Below are 18,115 nucleotides of genomic sequence, written 5' to 3'. Positions count from 1 at the left end.
CACGTTATTTATCCAGACATTGCGAACGCTTACTTTGGCATTTGCCAGTAGGAGGACCATAATAGACAAAATTAAGTATTCAGACAAAATCATTTCTACAAAATGAACATAAAAAGCTGCTCGTATAAGCTGGATATGTTTGAGATTTAATTGGATAGGTTGTGCTGATAATGAACAACTGATTGGAAAAGCCTTTGAACAGATCTGCCCCAAGAGTTGTAGTTGTGACTTTTTATCGAGTTATATCAAGGAGTGCATTTTCAATTCTGCGATACTAAGATTAGTTTGCACTGCACCAGTGGCCGCCATGGTAGTCCAAGAGCGTCTAGGCGTGTCCTAAGAAGAGCAGTGAATTGTGGCCATGTGATGGGTATTCATTCAAACCTTGGTCTATGAGAGAATGGAAAAACAGAGCAGGCATGGGGAATGCTTTAAAGGGAAAGGTTAAATGCACATGAAAGACCTTTAGGGTTCAGAAATGCAAAGATGGTTAGGGAAGTAGTTTGAGATAATTTGTCTGCAGTAGTCAGTACACGGGTCTGCAACCTTTCTGGACTAAAACTCCCATCAGTCCCACCCTACACAAGCAAAGGAGAGAGATCATGGGAGTTATAGTGCAAGACAACTGGAGAGCGTGCAGAGTGATCAATGTTATGTTATGTTATTTTGCATTTATATAGCGCCTTTTATACCATTGGTGTGGTTTGAAGGCGCTGGTAGGTTGAACGCCCTTGGGAACCGAAGTTCAGGTCAGTAGAGAGAATAGGGAGAGTCAACTGCTTGTGTGCGCACCGGGTATGTGTGCAGCTGGTGCGGTATTCGTGAAATAGCTGCTTCTTATCGGTAGGTGTGGTGGTTGAGATCAGGGGTATGTGTTTGTTCTGGCAGGATTTATCCAGACTGACTGTGGCTGCGTTATGCCTGAGGAGAACGCCTGGCTGGGGGTGTGTAACCAGCAGTGTTTACTTAGAATGATGGGGAGTGAGCAGGAGATGTTAGTATGAGAACAGTTATACCAAATGGTGTCATAGTATCTCCATGTTCTCGTTGAGTGGTGGTGTAAAGAAGAGAGTAAGCGTGGGGTGTGATATGATGGGTTACATGCTCTTTCAAACGTTCCCTGCATTCCAGACCATACCATGTACGTCACGCAGTTCTATGCGCTCCAGTCCGTTCTATGTACTTTTATTCATTCCATGCGTCCCCGTCTGTGCTACACACTCCGGTCTGCTCGATGCACTCATGCATTCCAGTCCGCCCCGCGTGCTCAAGTCCGCCCTGCGCGCTCCAGTCTGCCCCACGCATACAGTCCTGTCTGCCCATGTATTTCATATTCACCCACCCTACGCAGTCGCCCGCTCCCCGCATTCACCCGCTCTCGCACTCACGTGTTCCCGGCACCCATCCGCTCCCCTGCACCCATCCGCTCCATGCATTCAATTCATCCACTCCCCGTACTCATCCACTCCCCGTACTCATCCACTCCCCGTACTCATCCACTCCCCGTACTCATCCACTCCCCGTACTCATCCACTCCCCGTACTCATCCACTCAATGCATTCGTGCTTTCCCCGCGTTCAACGTTAATATGCACTCATCAGCCCCTTAGAGTAATTCGGTAATCCGCAGTAATCCTGGTCTATAAATTCATTTGCTCTCTACACTCATCCGCTCTGTAGCCTCATCCGCTCTATGTACTCATCGGCTTTATACACTCATCCATTCTATACGCTCTACATACTCTTCCGCTCTGTAACCTTGTCCGCTGTGTAGCTTTGTCCGTTCTATGCCCCCATCCGTTCTACATACTCTTCCCCCACTCTACACGCTGTACACGCTCATACGTTCTGTACATTCGCTTCTCTGTATTTATGCACTCATCCGCCATACACGCTCGTCTGCTCTACACACCCAACCACCCCAGACGCTCATCCGCGTAATATGTTCATCCATTCTATACCTTCATCCGATCTACATACTCATTCAATTTACACACTCATTTAAACTATGTAGTCATCTGTTCTTCCACTCATGCATTCTTCCACTCAGTGCATTCATCTGTTCAACACGCTTCATCTATTCTAAGTATTCCATCGACGCCATTCATTTCGTTCCCTCCTCATGTATTATGTGCGTTTCAGCAGTTTACATCTCATTACAGTTTCCCTACGATTTATTTTTATTATCCGCTTCACTGTTTTGATCTATTTTACTTGTTTAATTCTGTTTGTCTTTCTAGTTCATATTCGGGGTCATTAGCTGTCAATTTCTCGCCTCAGGTAGTTTGTTGAGTTGGTGTCGTTGAGATGCTGATTGTTTGGGTTAGTTTGGTTACCGGTTGGTTTTAGGGGAAGAGCCAGGTTTTCAGCAGTTTGCGGAAAGATGTTAAATCCTCAGTTTTGTGGATGTGGGGTGGGAGCGAGTTCCACAGGGTGGGGGCCAAGGCTGAGAATGCTGATCCGCCTAATCTGACTGAGTTTGTTTTAGGAATGACTAGGAGGCCGGCTGAGCTTGATCTTAGGGTGCGAGGGGGTTATGGGGTTTTAGTTTGTCTTGAAGATATTGAGGTCCGGTTTTATGCAATGCTCGATGGGAGATGCATAAGGTTTTGAAAGTCACCCTTCGGGCTACTGGAAGCCAGTGCAACGTCTTAAGGGCTGGGGAAATGTGGTCTCTTGGGCTGAGCGCAAGTAGCAATTTGGCTGCCGTGTTTTGTGCCCTTTGGAGTTTAATCAGTTGGTATGCGTGGATTCCGAGGTATAGGGGGTTTGCATAGTCCAGTCTTGACATAACGATTGATTGGACCGCAGAGAGTCTGTTAGGAAAGGAGAGATATGGAAAGATGCGCCTAAGGTTTTTAAGGTGGTAGTGGCAGGATTTTGAGACGCTGTTGACTTGGCGCGAGAGTGTTATGTCAGAGTCAAGGATGCACCCAAGATTTTTCACTGAGTTGCAGGGGTTCGGTGAGCTGCCCATGGCGGATGGCCAGGATAGTGGTTGCGGAAGAAGCTCCGAGTTGCCACATACCATGATTTCCGTTTTGGAGGGGTTTAACAAGAGGTGGCTTTGGGTCATCCAGAGTTCTATGTCGAGGAGGCAGGAGGCCAGGTCAGGTCGGGAGTTAGGATTTGAGTTCATTAGTTTTAGAATTAGTTGAGTGTCGTCGGTGTAGTTGTAACACAGGATGTTGTGTGAACGAACTATTGGAGGGAGGATGATCAAGTAGAGATTGAACAGGAGGGCAGATAGGCATGCTCCTTGTGGGACTCCCGTGGTGACTGGTCGGGCTTGGGAGGTATAGGAGGAGAGTATCGTTATTTGGTACCTATCTTTAAGGAATGAAGCTATCCATTTAAGAGCGGTTCCGCGAATTCCTAGGGAGTGGAGGCGGTCTAGGAGGATTGAGTGATTGATTGTGTCGAAGGCGGCAGATAGGTCAAGAAGGATTAGTGCAGCGCATTCTGCGGAGTCTGCCGTCATTTTAAGGTCATCCCAGATTGAGGTTAGGGTGGTTTCGGTTCCGTGTCGGGCGCTGAAACCTGATTGTGCGGGGTCTAGGAGATTGTTGGTTTCAACAAAGGCATTTAGTTGGGAGTAGGCGGCTCGGTCAATGAGTTTGGCAAGGAATCTGGTGTTCGAGATGAGGCGGTAGTTTTTGGGCTGTAGAGGGTCAAGGGAAGGTTTTTTTTAATTAGCGGTTTGACATGAACCGTTTTGAATGCGTCGGGAAAGATACCAGAGGAAAGGGAGGCATTTATGATGGACCTTGCGTGTTCTCCTGAGCGGGTGGAAGCGAACATTTCTTTGAGGGTTGTGACCGGGCAAGGGTCCAGCGGGGAGCCAGATGGTTTGAGGGCAGATAGAAGTTTGAGAAATTGCTCTGGTGATATTGGACTAAAGGCTTCGAACGTTGGTTGCATAGTGGCCACAGCTGGTGGGCTGGCCGCTATGGGGGAGGGTGGGGAGAGTATTGCCTGGTGGATGTAAGAGAGCTAGTTTGGTGGCTAGAGTATTTGTTCTTTCGAGAGCCGTGGTGTAGAAGTGGAGGGAGAGTGAGTCGCACAGTGATTGTGAGGGGGGTTGGGACGGTCGTGGTGCAAGTTGGTTTGGTGAATTCAGAGATGATTTTGTGGAGTTCCTTGCTGGGGTTTTTGCAATTTAGTATTCGGGCGTTGTAGTGGGCTTTTTTCTTTTGCTTTCCGGATTTCGACCTTGTACTGATAGAGGTGTCGGGCTAAGGTGGCCCCGTTCTCCTTGGTTTTGTCTTTCTGCCATTTGCGTTCTAGGTATTTATATAGTCGTTTAGTGGTCTTCAACTCAGTGGTGAACCATTTGGGGAAAAGGCCACGGCGGGTTGATGGTTTGCAAGGGGGTCCGAGCCGCATCAGAGATGCGTTGAGCCATGAGTCAAAGGCATCAGGGGTTAGTTGTTTAATGAGTTGGCTGGTAGGTGGTGGAGATTCGAGGAGTGCGTCGGCTTGGTCCGGGAAGATTATTCGTTTTTTCCAGCATTTGCGTAGATTAGGTGGTTCAGATTCAAGTACGGGAGTGGGGTCGGGTGAGCAAATGACGAAAGAGAGGATGAAGTGATCGGACCAGATGATGTGGGTGTGGAGGGGGGGGGTTTAAATGAAACAGGGTGTTGGAGATAAAGATAGCATCAAGAGTGTGTCCTTTATAGTGAGTCGGGCCATTTATGTGGGGTTGGAAGTTAATTGTGTTTAAACCGTCAACCTGAGAGTGTGTCATAGGGTCGGTGGGGATGTTTAGCCATATGTTGAAGTCTCCAAGAAGGGTGAGGTTGGGATGGTTTAGTTGAAGGGTGGCAATTGAGTCGCAGAGGTTGTTTGCGAATTGTCTATCGTAGCCTGGGGGCCTGTAGATTATTAGGAAGCTGTGTGAGAGCGACGGGGAGAGGGATAGTTTAACGAGGAGTGATTTGCAGGAAGGAATGGAAGGTTGGTTGTCGATGATTGAGGCGTGGAAGAGAGACTTGAAGACGAATGCTACTCCCCCTCCTCTAGAGGAGATGGTTCAGTGGTATGAGGGAGTAGTCAGGGGGAAAGGTTTCACTGGCAATTAGAGGGAAGACGTCAGAGAACCAAGTTTCGGTGATGAAGACCAGGTCTGATTTTTCAGAGGCGAGGAGGTCAAAGATGGAGAATGTTTTTTGCTACGGATCGGGCATTAAATAGGATGCAGTTCACATCGACAGGCGAGGTTGGTCTCAGGGCTGGAGTGGAAGGGGGTAGTGGCGGAGAGAAAGGAAGCTGGTGAGGGAGAGGGTGGGTGATGATCGGTGGGAATAATGGGCGAGCAGAAGAATTGGCAGCCTTCGGGCGGGATTGGGTGACTGTGTTCGGATGATTGGGTTTTGGCTCGGGGGTATTGAGGGTGGAGTGTGGGCGGTTAGGAGTTTCCATTTCAGTTGATGAGAATTCGAGGGAGATGAGTTTCAGAAAAGGTGAAGCTACGGGGGACGGAGGTGATTGGGCGAAAGTGGAGGTGGGTCGAGACAAGGGAGGCGATGAGTGCTGACAGATTAAGGGGGACCAGGTGCGATTCCCTTTTAGTTTCTTTGTTGCGATTGGAGTGTGAGAGAGGGAGGGGGGGCGGTCAGAGGGAGAGAGGGCTGCGGCTTCGGTTCTTGCTAGGGCTAGGCATGCAGTTTTTAGGGACGGGGGCTGTGTTCGGGGGAGGAAGGTGGTGGGGGTTTGTGGGCAAGGCGGGGGGTGGATGCTTGCAGGGCAAGGTGTGCCCGCTGTGATAGTGAAGGGAGCAGGCATAGTTAATGTGGGCTGGCCGGTGGTGAGGTTCGGGGGAGGAGTGGTCTTAGGGTGGTTGGCTCACCATCATGCCCCTCTGGCTTGGTGTTTGGAGAGGTGGATGGTAGAGGGTGCAAAGAAGGAAGGGGTGATTGGGAAGGGGGGGGTACGGGACGGATGGCACACCGGGAAGTGAGGGCGGTCCACGGTGGTCGTTCCCGACAGACTCCGTTGGAGTGGGTGCACTCATGCTTAGTACGAGCTGTTAGGTGTGGTCTCAGTTGAAACTTAAGTTTATTGGACTTTATATATGTTAGACTATGTCACTGGCTGTGAGTAGTCTTGGTTTCAGGGTTGTAGTAGTTTGCAGATATTAGGCCGTTTTGAGGTGTAGCTAGACCCTAGGATATGCTAGTTAGGCAGTCTATTTAGTTGTAGCTACAGCACTGCTATGTTGTTGGCAGACTCTTCTAGTAAGCTGGCATTCTTCTAGTAAACTGGAGGATAGGTAAGCTATTTAAAGGAGAGGTTGAATGTGGCAACTAGTGGTAGTTCTAAAATCAGTAGAAGCCCGCTATTAGGCACACTTCCACGTTCAATTTGCACATAGATGATATTAGACTATTAGGTGCACTTCTAGCTTCAACTGTACACAGAGATGATATTAGGGTATTAATACACTTCTAGGGTATTACACTTCTAGATTTGACTGTACACAGGAGGTGGTATTAGGTCTACCTCTAGATTCAGTTTTGTATAAAAGGGATTTTAGACTATTAGGCACAGTTCTAGAGTCTGCATTATACAGATGATATTAGACTATTAGGATATTGGGTACACTTCTAAATTCAACTTTTCTCAGAGAGGCTATTGGGCACAACTTCTAAATGCAACATTCTCAGAGAGGCTATTGGGCACAACTTCTAAATGCAACATTCTCAGAGAGGCTATTGGGCACAGAACGTATCAGAAAAAGGGCAAATGCTTATTGCACATTTTTTTTTAATTACATTTAAAAAAAAAAAAAAAAAAAAAAAAAAAAAACACCTTCATGCAGACACCACAGCATTTGGCCAAACTGTTCGATATTTGGCTGAACACTTGAACGTGATATTCAGAGTAGTCGTGTTGGGGATCTGGCACCGTGTCCCCCAAACTCCTCGTGGAGCCCACAGAAAGCGGTCACTGTTCTGCGTGGGGGGGGGCGGGGTGAACAAAAAAATAAATAAATCACTCCTTGGCCTTTCAGCAGTGTGGTGTAAAAAGACACCTGAACCGATGTCAGCGTGTGGTGAAAAAAAGAGTGACCCACGTTTCAACACTGCGAGAAGAGAGCACCACATTCACAGGGTGGAATCCACCCGTGCTCACAACAGTTCAGACCAAGCAGAGTCTCACAGACCCAACAAGCGGCAAACACTCAACACCGGTCAGATAGTTCACTTTTGCCAGCACATTTAAAAAGGTCAAAAAATAAAATTACAAAAAATTAAAACACTCCAATCCACATATCTCAACCCTGCCACATCCTTAAGCAAGTGGCCATTTCCCAACTTTACAAATTATTTCACTTGATAAGAAGCTACCCTAGAAGAGCCTGGGTAGCTTGAAACCAATAGCTACGTTTGGCTCCCTAGGCCAACTGGTGCTTTTCCAACATGCATATGTGTCATTAACCGAGTATTTTAGAAAGCTAATAAAGAAGAATTAGAACCCATCTAATATACATTTAAACATAATGGACACAAAGTTAAAGTGTGCATCTCATGTGGAAATTAGATTCACTGTGTGCTGTGCACTTGCTCCTGCTTCCCCCGCAGTAGCTCCTACGCAGGGCCGGCAATAGGATTTTCAGGGCCAAGTGCAGCAAATTAAGTTCAGGGCCCCTTAATTTGGATGCAATACCATCACAGGAATTGACATCACAAGATAATGACCACTACGCATGTAGGCAGCAGCGAAAACATGTTAATCCAAGAGGAGAATTTCCAATAAATACACTAGCAAAGTATAAAAAGGTGCCCACCTTTAAGCCCAACAATTTATAGTGAAATTTTCCAAAGAAAACAAAATCCAAACATGAGACATGAGCTTTAATGGCACTTTTATGTTTTCTTGTGGGTAAGTGTCTGCATTGGAAACATGACAACCTGGTGTCGGAACACATGAGCAAGCACATTGTTTTTTTTTTTTTTTAAATGATGGCCTCAAAAACACAGGACCAGGGGTTGAGTCTACCCGTTGAAAAAAGTGGGCGTACGCTATGCACCCACATGTATCGACTTGTGCCCTGAAAATCAGCACAGGGCCAGAATCAGAGAAAATATCCCCTCCAGTCTCCAGGATGACAACGCTTGTCACATCCTTGGTAAATATTCATGGCTCAGTTTCATGCTTCATATATAATGTGAGGAAAATGTTATATTCTACTTAAAACACTTTTTGGCTGGGGAAATATAAACATGTGGTAATAAGGCAAATAGCTAAAACGGTTTTGTGCAATATATTTAGTTGTGCTGGAGGAAGGCACAGAGCAGCTAACTGCTGCTTTGCATGTGCTTTCAAAATAAAAATTTCCCTTTGCAGTTCTTAACACAACAATGGGCTTTTAAATAGGCCACCAATAGTAAATTCACCCACTTTAAACACTCTGCTTTAAGAAAGAAAGTGATCAGCAGTGCTTATGAGGCCTGCAGAGCCTATTGGGCAGCTGGGATAGGGATGTCTCTCCAGAGTCACAGCAGGAGGAGAGCGACAAGTTGCCTCCCCAGAAGAACCAAAAAAGGGAGCCAAACATCCAGGGAGGAAAGACGCTTTTGAAAAAGATATCCCGGCAAGCTTCCCCTTCATCATGCAGGCTGCAGCGTGTGCCGCCTGTGTGCTCAGTGTTGGCTGCAGCAAGCTTAGGGACTCTGAGGACACGGCCCATACTGCAAGAGAGTCAATCAACGGCTCCCTCAGCGCGGGGCCCTAGCAGGCGCGGGGCCAAGTGCAGCTGCACATGCTGCACACGCCTAGCGCCAGCCCAGCTCCTCCATACTGGATGATGCCCGACGGCCACGAGCTGATTTAAGCACCTGCTCATCAAATGTTAATTTCGTACCCTGAAATTAAAACCCCACTCATTTAACAGTCTCAGAGTAAAATGACGAGTGAAATAATCGAACTTCCAAATAAGTGGACTTCAAACTGGAGATGCACCTGTGGAAAGCCCAGAGGATAACGTGTGGTTGGTCAGAGTAAGTCGCAAAGGCACTCGGTACTGAAATCCGCACTGTGGGTGTGCGCTTGCCTGGCTTTTTAAAATTTTTTAAATCAAATTGAATGATGGTAGATCAACCTCCAGAAAATGTGTGGTGGTAATTTTCCTATGCTCGCCGCACGACATACACAGACGTGTACTCTGGGAGGACACAGCCTACAGAGTCGAGTCTGTGGCTCAGTGGACTAATGCATCCACTACAGGGGCGTGTGTTTTCTTGGCAGGTCCACTCAGCCATTTATTTTTCTGAGGTCGCTAAATGGAGTACAATTAAGTTGGGTAACAATAAACATCTGTTATTAATACCAAAATGCCCTTTTGGGGGTGAACGTGTGCTTTACAAATACGCTTGTTATGTTACAGGTGCCGCCCCCTGTCATATTTAGTGGAATATGACAGCCAACAGTACATGAAGGCATCTCAGAAGGAGGTGCATAAAACCTTCCTCCTGCCATGGCCAGCCTAATTAACTATCAAATGCTACATAGATATGCCCTGTCCGGTTGTTTACTCTTTGCAGATGGTGGCATCAGTTAGCATACTAATAGAGCATACTTCAAAAAGGCCCACATGGTGCCTGGCTGTAGAAGCTGAAACAAGAAAGTCAGAAAACCTAAACGACCTTTAAAATGCATTGTTTCAACGTGAAGCCATTGCCTGCCTTTCAGTATCAAGGGCAGTGACCAGTCATGTCTGGAACTATGTATTTATAGTAGTAATTTCCGCAGGAGGACCCCATTCAGAAGGTAATAGTATGTGGTTTGGCAGAGACCAAAAGCGTGGTCCTGCCGCAGCTGCAAGAGAGACCTGCCGCTTTAATGAGGAATCACAGAAAGCACAATTAACCAGAGAGACCCTTTGATCCACAACAGACAGGAAGATGGGTGGGACTTAGTATTACATGTTTTCATCCCTTTATCTTTTCTGTTGCAAAGCACTCTGGTTATGACCTCATGCATAACAGAGAATGCTGGTGGGGAACCAGGATTTGTTCATTAAGGTAGGCTTAGCCTACACCAATCACTGGGGCCCATTTTGCTTTAAAGAAAGAGCGTTGAGCCCCTCTTTTGGCAGATCTCAAGACTTTGCAAGGAGTAACAAGAAGAACTCTGCATCGGACCCTAGCTGAAGGTACACTCTGCCTTACAGCTTCTGCCAGTGAAGGAAGGCCAGGACCTCCAAGAGGGAAGCAAGATCCCGGCCAGTGCATCAGACCAGCATTGAGAAGATTCCTGACCCCGTTACGCTGTGTAGGGCAGCCTGCAGCAGTCAGTCCTGCCTCGCTCACCGAACTGCCTGCCGCCTGATACCGGCAGATATCTCCCATCTTGACCTCTGTCACAGGAGCTGCAAAGCACCCTGAAACCGACCCTATACGGTCTACAAGCACAAGGTACATTGTGGTGTGGGTCTGTCCCACTGGTCCTTCCCGGATGACTCCTAGTGACTTTTTTTATGACCCATTGCTCCCTTTGTATTGAAACCAAATATCCTTGAACTACTATTGCGATTAATTATTTTACAGACTAGCCTCCTGTTAGTATACAGAGTGCATCCCTTTTCATTCTTTGAAACGGTCAGTCCTCTGCATTCCTTTGCAGGGTGAATTGTATTTTGTGGTGTGCTAGAATTGTCTGTTATGATGATAATGAAGTAGATAGATATGTTTATACAACCTTTGGACAGTCCCTTTTATCATTGGTTAATAATTGTATATTCGCTGTGTTGCTAATAACCAACGATCCGCGACCTTGCCGAGATAAGCCTGCTGTTCCATCCAGGTTACCAAAATTGGACAAGGAGGTTTATAGTTTGCTTGTGTTTCCAATCTGTTTGATCCCTTCTGATGTACTAGAGGTGTGGGGCCGATTGATTTAGAAACTGATATTCATCCCTGGACCATTGGTGCCCCGGAAGTTGATTCGTCACAATAGGATCATATCTGCTTTAATAGAAAAAAAAAAATAGAAAAAAATAAGACATCCCGACATCTCTGGGCCCGCTAACAGTATTTTTTAGTCAAGGGAACACAGTCTTAATAAGTTGGGGAGTCACTGTCCTTAAGAGTTGTACATACCTCCATTGTGAAGCGTTATTAGAGAACAAAGGCAAAACATTTTTTTGTAGGTTTCCTATTTGTTTGGGGTCAGGAATTTCTCTGGTTAGACGCACATGTAAGAGCCACTGTTTACCTCTTTGTGAATGCAGATTTGAAGCAGAGCCCTGAAAGAGTGCGTGTAATAATTCCCAAAGGTTGGCCTTGGTTCGCAATGCCAGCTTTCCTCTCTTGGCACAGGGGTGGACTGGGAAATAAAAGCAGCCCTGGAAATATTTTCAAAGTGCCTCCATATAACACCATGTGAGAGAGAGAAGAGAGCAAGCCCCAATCCCTCCATGTAGGGTCAGGGGGTTCTCAGCCTAAGAACATTTATCAAAATGGATACAAACAGTGCATTTTAAAAAACACATTTTCCCCTTTATAGTGATTAACAAGTAGTAAAACATAAGACATACTGGAAGCTCTATAACAAATTTGCAAAATGAGAATGAGGAGGGGTTGGGAGAAGGGGTGGGGTGACTGAGGGATATGGTGTTGTGCTTCTTGTCCTACTACCCAGAGAAAAGAGGTACGTGGAGGAGAGGTCCACCCCAAGTCCCCTGTAGGCCACTCCACCACTGCCAGACCACAGTAACTCGGGTCCCAATAGCACAAGTATTTGTGAGAACGTGAAGTTGTGTTCTTGGAGTCTTGCAGACAGGTCGCGTCAAATAAAGATCTTGAATAGGACATACTGGACGCCTGAGAGAATGATGAAGAGGGGGATGACTGACAGCTCGGAATGTTGGGCATGTTTACACGAGGTGGGCACCTTGGAGCATATGTTGTGGGAGTGCTCAAGGGTGAGAGGTCTGTGGTTTGAATTTGACCAGATCTGTGAAAGGATTCTTGAAGAGAAGGTTCATATGGATTTTAAGACCGTAGTGCTGGGTAGTGGGAATTTGTTGGACGACCCGACTACTTCTCAGAAGAAATGGATCTTTTGTGGGGCAATGGCGGGGAAGAAGCTAATTTTGAGACATTGGAAAACATCTACCCCTGTTACTATTGAGGAATGTATCGCTGAGATGCATGCTCTAGCTGATATGGAGAGAGTGCTGTATCGGAGAGAGAAGAAAGAAGCATTATTTAATAAGATCTGGGGCAAATTTATGTTACTGTATTAGATTTGTTTTATTGATTGTATCGTGGCTCCGGGGGTGAGGGGGGTGTTTCTGATGTATATAGTTAAGTTGATTTGATTATTGCATGATGTTTATATTTTATTGTAAATATGTTCGTGATATTGTAATCTTTTTAAAATAAATATTGCAAAAAATAAAATAAAAAAAATAAAAACACGTAACAAAGGCAATGGGGCCGCTAATGTATACGTTGCAAGAGCCCTGGGGCGAGCGGTTTAAATCCTGCGTCTAGTGCACACTGCAAAAGCAATCGCCTCTCGAAGCTGCCCGTCACATGTTGAACAGGTGGACTCTAATGACCCAGGCCCCGGGCCGCATGAAATGCGGGACGATAGAGGGTCTGGGAGTCTAGGCGCAGGGTGGGGGAAAACGGCGTGAAAGCGTAGGTAGGGGCGTCCAAACAGCGCCACAAGAAACAAAAGCCCAGGAAGGGCAGGAAACAGCACCTGGGAAGGTGCGAAATGTAACAGCAAGGAGTCAGGGGGGTAACCCGGCCGCCCCCAGGAAGGAACAAAAGGCCGGCGGGGTATAAGTAAGCCTGGAAAAGGAGAGGCGGCACAAACCAGGTAAGAGCTCACCTCTCTCGGGTAGGCTCTTAGTGCCTGGTGAAGGGGAAGGAAAAACATTTGCCACCCAACAATAATAACTGAAGAAGAAGGGTGCAGGCAGGAGCCGATACGCTGAGTACTCTCTCGGTACACGGTCCAAAAAAAGAAGGAGCGGGCAGAAGTAAGAACGCTGAGTACTCTTTTGGTACACGGTCCAAGAAAAGAAGGAGGAGGCAGAAGGAACGCCGAGTACTCTTTCGGTACACGGTCCAAGACACGTCGTAGGCGGCATGTGCCCAGGAATGAAGGCCCAGGGATAACAAGGACTCAGGAGGAGCCTTGGGCAACTTCGGGACTTGACACAAGGTGCCAAAAGCATATGGCAGTGTATTTATTTTGTTGTGTTGTATTTTCTGTAAGAAAATAAAATGCCTACGGCCTACAACTTTTCCATACACATAAATTGTCTGTGATTTATTACTTAGGTAGGGATCTGGTAAGAGAAGCAAAGCGAGCCCACACTACTCAGCCTAGACGAGGTCTAAAAAGGGCAGTCCACTGGGACCCTGGCTTGGACCCCAGACCAGACTGCTGGTTCCATTGGCTGCTGGCGAGGAAATGATGCATGCAGTGGGGAGATAACAGGCAGCACTGGTATTGTCTGCGCTCCCTCGACCCTCTGACCACACTAAGCTACAGCCGCTGTTCCATGCTCAAATTCCTTGTGGAAGGTGTCTCAAAACGGGGGAACTAAGGGGAGACGTAAAAAAAAAAAAAAAAAAAAGAATAAAAGAAAATAGAAGAAAGAAAAAGGGGGGACATAGGGAGATAAACCGCCCTTTGAAAAAAACGACTATGAAGTAGGTCATTAAAGAGGGGCAATTCGTAAAACATTCGACATTGTGACATGCGCTTCTCTGTATTTAAACTATACATCAACTTGGATCATTTGCAGAAGAGGGTAAAGAGGGCATTGCTTGAAAACGTGGTCAGGAGGTGGCGGGTGGGAGAGAGAGAGAGGGGGGGGGTAATAATAATGTATAGGCGTGAAATGAAAAGCCAAATGTACAGGCTCGGATTGGAATACTACGCGGGTACCAAGTTTGAAGGCCAAGGCTGAGAAAACTCGAAAAGCCAAAGCCATTCCGAGTGCAGAGGATAGATGCCTGCCCATGCACCGTGGCTCGCGTGCATGTGCACAGCATGGCCTGCCGAGGGCCCGACAAAGAACGTGAGCCCTGGCGGAGCACTTTCGCGTGGACAGGCTGTTACGGTAACAAACAGCGCTGCTCACGTGCCCTTTGGGGCAGGGGGCTCGTCCCACCCCCGTCCTCTTCTCTGATGGACTGGCAGTCGGGCACAGCCCGCTGAGTCGGACCCCTCGCCAAGTGACGTGCGTGGCTCTGCTCGCCAGCGGCGTGTTTATAATGCACGGGCTATTGGGTCCGAAACGGAGTCCCAGATACACGTCCAATGCCGCGATTCCCAGGAAACGCTACACGGCCAGCCCGCCCCGCTGTATTTTCTGCGGCGTTTTTGATAACTGCAGCTTGGGTTAACGTCTGCTCCCAAGGGCCTGGACCACGGCTCGGTATTAACCGAGCGCCCCTTTCAATGCAAGGGCTGCACTTGAGCAATATGTGCAAACGCTGATAAGGAGGCATAGCTCGGGGCTCGGTACCCATGACTGACAGTTAACCGTCTCATTAGCTCTGGCCTTTACTGTCAGTGGGACGTATATGCGCAAAGGTATCCCTCTATACGGCGGATATATGTGGATAAAGCAAGCTCGGTGGGTTCATGCACCCACTCCTCTACAGCTCTCCCCGCAAGATGGGGACGTGTCGAGCAGACTGTAACCCGATGAGGGTTTAGATGATGTCCGTGGTTGCTGCGGGTATATTGGGGATGGGGGGGGGGGGTTGTGAGGGTGCTGCACAGTTTACGGGGAAAGAAGTGGGGGAATTCCGTTGTTATGCATGGGATTTATACTATCGTGCAAGGGATGCGGAGGCTGTGTGGGAGGGCATGTCGCAGGGGGTTATAACACACGAGGGTTTGGCGGTTTAGTGAACCTTGTGGTTGATGGGAGGCGGGGGTGAGCGCATTAGGATGGGTCATTGTCGGGCGTGTAGGGATGTATTGCACGCGTTCGTGCAGGATTCAGCATAAAGTACGCACACGGACCTGGTGGGTATTGGGGCACAGTACAGGGGGGTGCGGTGCACACATCACTCTGCTCACCTTGCTGACCACGTTCTGCAGCAGCCCGGCCCGGATGTCGTAGCTCCACTCGTGGCACTGGCAGTCGGCCCCCAGCTGCGGGTCCTCGGCGTGGGCAGGGTGCTCCCGCAGGCCGCGGCTGGCCAGCTCGCTGTGGTTGTGCAGGGCGGGCAGCCCCGGGGTGGGAGTCAGCAGCCGGGGGCCAGTGGCGTTGTCGCGGCTGCCCAGGCACCAATAGTCGGGCTGGTCCAGCAGGAAGGAGTCGGAGAATTGGCTGAAGCCGATGAAGAGAGCGGGGATCCAGGTGAGCAGCACCAGCAGCCGCGGGTAGCGCCCCAGGCCACCAACCACGGGCAGCACCGAGCCGTCGAAGTCCAGCAGCAGCGGGCTGGGGCCCTCGGCCGTGGAGCCCCGCCGGGACCCGGGGCCTGCGGTCCGCGCCGAGCCGTTCTCCTCCAGCGGCGGCGGCGGCGGCGGCGCGGGCTCCGCTCCTCGTCGCTCCGTGGCCATGTTGCGGCCGCCGCTCACATGGAGGGGGTCCCGGCTCTGCCGCAGGAGGACTCCCGCCTCCCGCGATGCGGCACCCGGCTGACAGCGAGAGGCGGCTGCCTGCGGACTGTCAGCAGCGGCCGGAGAGCGGCATCTGTGCAGGAGGTGGATGGGGGGCTGGAGGAAGCTGATCCTACCCTCCTCTCCAGGCACGCAGGAGAACGGGGGCTGTCACTGTCCCCTCCCGGGCTGCAGCCTGCACCCTGTGGCACTTATTGCCAGTGCACGCAGACTGGCCAGCCTGGCATACCGTCACTGTGCCTGCTCTCTAGGAGACCCCGGCTGCTTCCTGCACGCAGGGAGACTGGCTGTGCCTGCTTGTTACACCCCGCGCCGGCGTCCTGCTCCTCGGGAGACCTGCCTGCTGGTGAGGAAGTAGAGGGGTGGCGGGGGGCAGTGTCTGTTGCTTGCACCCAGTCTCCTCTCCAAGGCCAGCGGGGACGTGTCTGCCGCCTCTACCTAGTGACCCTGCTCACAAGCTCCAGGGAGTTGATCGGATTGTCGCCCTGAACGTGGCTCCTCCTGCAACAGGAATAGCTCATAGAGTCCGCGTCGTCCTCCTTCACCAGGGACAGACCGACACTGTCCGTCAGTGTGACTGGATCCTATGCCAGGGAGGAAGTGCAGTGCTCGCTGCACCCAGGGGACTCTTCAGTGGTCACTGTCAGTGTGCTGGCTCAGGAGGCTGTCCTGCTGGCTTCCCTGAGGCGACGACAGTGCCTCCTGGGGCGGGGTGAGGGTTCTGTGACTCTGACACTCAGCCGGGGCTGCCAGCTCTCCCAGTCATCCCTCGCTGTGCAGGACCGGAAGCGGCGGAGCCTGTCTGCCTGCGTTCACCTGGGCCCAACACACCCCGCCCCTGCGGCGGAGTTGGGAAGGGCGAACAGGTGAGAGGCGCGCGCTGTCAGACACCCGGCGGCTGCGGCTGACGCAGCACCTGCAAGAACGGGCGGCTTTAAGGGGCCTTATGCGCAGCGCCGCCCGATTCACGAAGAATGCGCCCTCAGTTTTGGATGATAATAATATAAACTCTTTACTTTGGAGGACGACCTTCAAATGACGTGTTCCACTTTGTCAAGTATTTTTTCCGCTCAATGACCAATAAATCAACACGTTTCGGACCTACTGAGAATTATTGCGCTGAAGTATTCCAGCCATATGCAATTGTCATGCGACCATAATAGGAAATAATGTTAGGCCACCTGAAAACATGTTTCCACTCCACCATTACATAAACGTATTCTCGCTCTGCTGGGAAGCGCTGGAGCCATCACATTAAGACGTGAGCGCGTGGAGACATATTGATACCAGCACAGGTGTCCACAAGCAGGTATCGTGGAGTGCCTTGCTCTGTAACATTAAAATAGGTCACTCTTACACCAGGGCAGCAGGCCAACAGCCGTGGAACCCTAAACGGTTAACCAGAGTCTGCCCTAAGCCAGAGCACTGTCCAGACAGTTGAAGCGCTAAATGACCAATCGTAGCAAAAACAGCCCTGGGAATTTGCTAACTATACATGCAACAAGCACGCACGAAGACATGTTACATAAGCCACACGATTTATTACCACTTTGGCTGAGGAAGCGAGCCGGTACGTGCTTTGGGCCCCGCGCCGCCTCTTAGGGCTTCGATCTGCTTTCTCGCGTGTAGAGTGCCTCGAGACACCTTCTCTAGATCTTAAATACTACAGGCAATTAAACAACCGGGTCCCTAGCTGGTACTGTGCACTTTCAAATGGATTGACATCCATGCACCAACTTCAAAGTGCTTTCGTATTTGCCTTGGCACCATGTGTGTGTTTTTACTGCCACCGTCACATTTCTGTCTTGCAGTGCCAGTGAGATCTGCTGACACAACCACCACGAGGCTGCATTACGTTTCAGCATGTGGTCCTGGGTTTGTTTGATTTTCTTCTGTGTTTTTGTTACATTTGCATTGATTGCATTCTTTCATGATTGAGCCGTCGCTGCACCCTCTGCACTGCATAGTGGAACTGCATGTTTTCACTGGCATGCTGCAGCTCAGATGTAGAGTATGTATCTGGTCATGGAGGAAGAACTAGCTCTTTCTTCGACCTTTTTTCATTCGGATAATGGCAGAAATCCAGAAACTCAGTTACGAGTTTATCAGAAGAGTTATTTGTATTTTTGTATTTTTATTGCATTTCTATAGCAAAGTACAGTGAGCCAAGAGCGATGGCTGCAGACTTTCAAAGTGAGTTAAAACCTGTTCCATGGTTATCATGCCATGTTCTTTCTAGAAAGCGGCGCCTGCTACCTTTTTTGTATTTTTGCAAGGAACTTGGGGTTGGTCACCCTAGGAACCCAGACGTGGACCCCTTGCTCACTGTGCTCAGAGAGGCACAGCTCCACCTCACTAATGAGGCCGTACTAGGCCGAAAACATGTCTGGGGTTGCTGTTGGCACTTTTGGTCAAATGAGGTTTGTCAGGCATTTTGGTGCTGTATTGCCATTGTGGGCGGGACAAAGACTGATATGCAAATGGATAGTCCTCCTTTGTGAAAA

The 18,115-nt window shown here is 49.1% G+C and overlaps 1 protein-coding gene across 1 annotated transcript in view; it reads right to left on the bottom strand.

The window, feature by feature from the left end:
* SLC22A23 (solute carrier family 22 member 23) overlaps positions 1 to 16,471 on the bottom strand; it is an 857,723-nt gene extending 841,252 nt beyond the window's left edge. Inside the window, exon 1 of the mRNA XM_069613506.1 lies at positions 15,063 to 16,471. Within this exon, the coding sequence (XP_069469607.1) occupies positions 15,063 to 15,551 (489 nt within the window). The 5' untranslated portion in view covers positions 15,552 to 16,471. The remainder of the gene's footprint in view (positions 1 to 15,062) is intronic.
* Positions 16,472 to 18,115: the final 1,644 nt, after the last annotated feature.

Source organism: Ambystoma mexicanum, chromosome 5p, assembly GCF_040938575.1.
Source record: "Ambystoma mexicanum isolate Mex_15411 chromosome 5p, UKY_AmexF1_1, whole genome shotgun sequence".
NCBI lineage: Eukaryota > Metazoa > Chordata > Amphibia > Caudata > Ambystomatidae > Ambystoma > Ambystoma mexicanum.
This window is presented reverse-complemented; position numbering and strand designations above follow the sequence as displayed.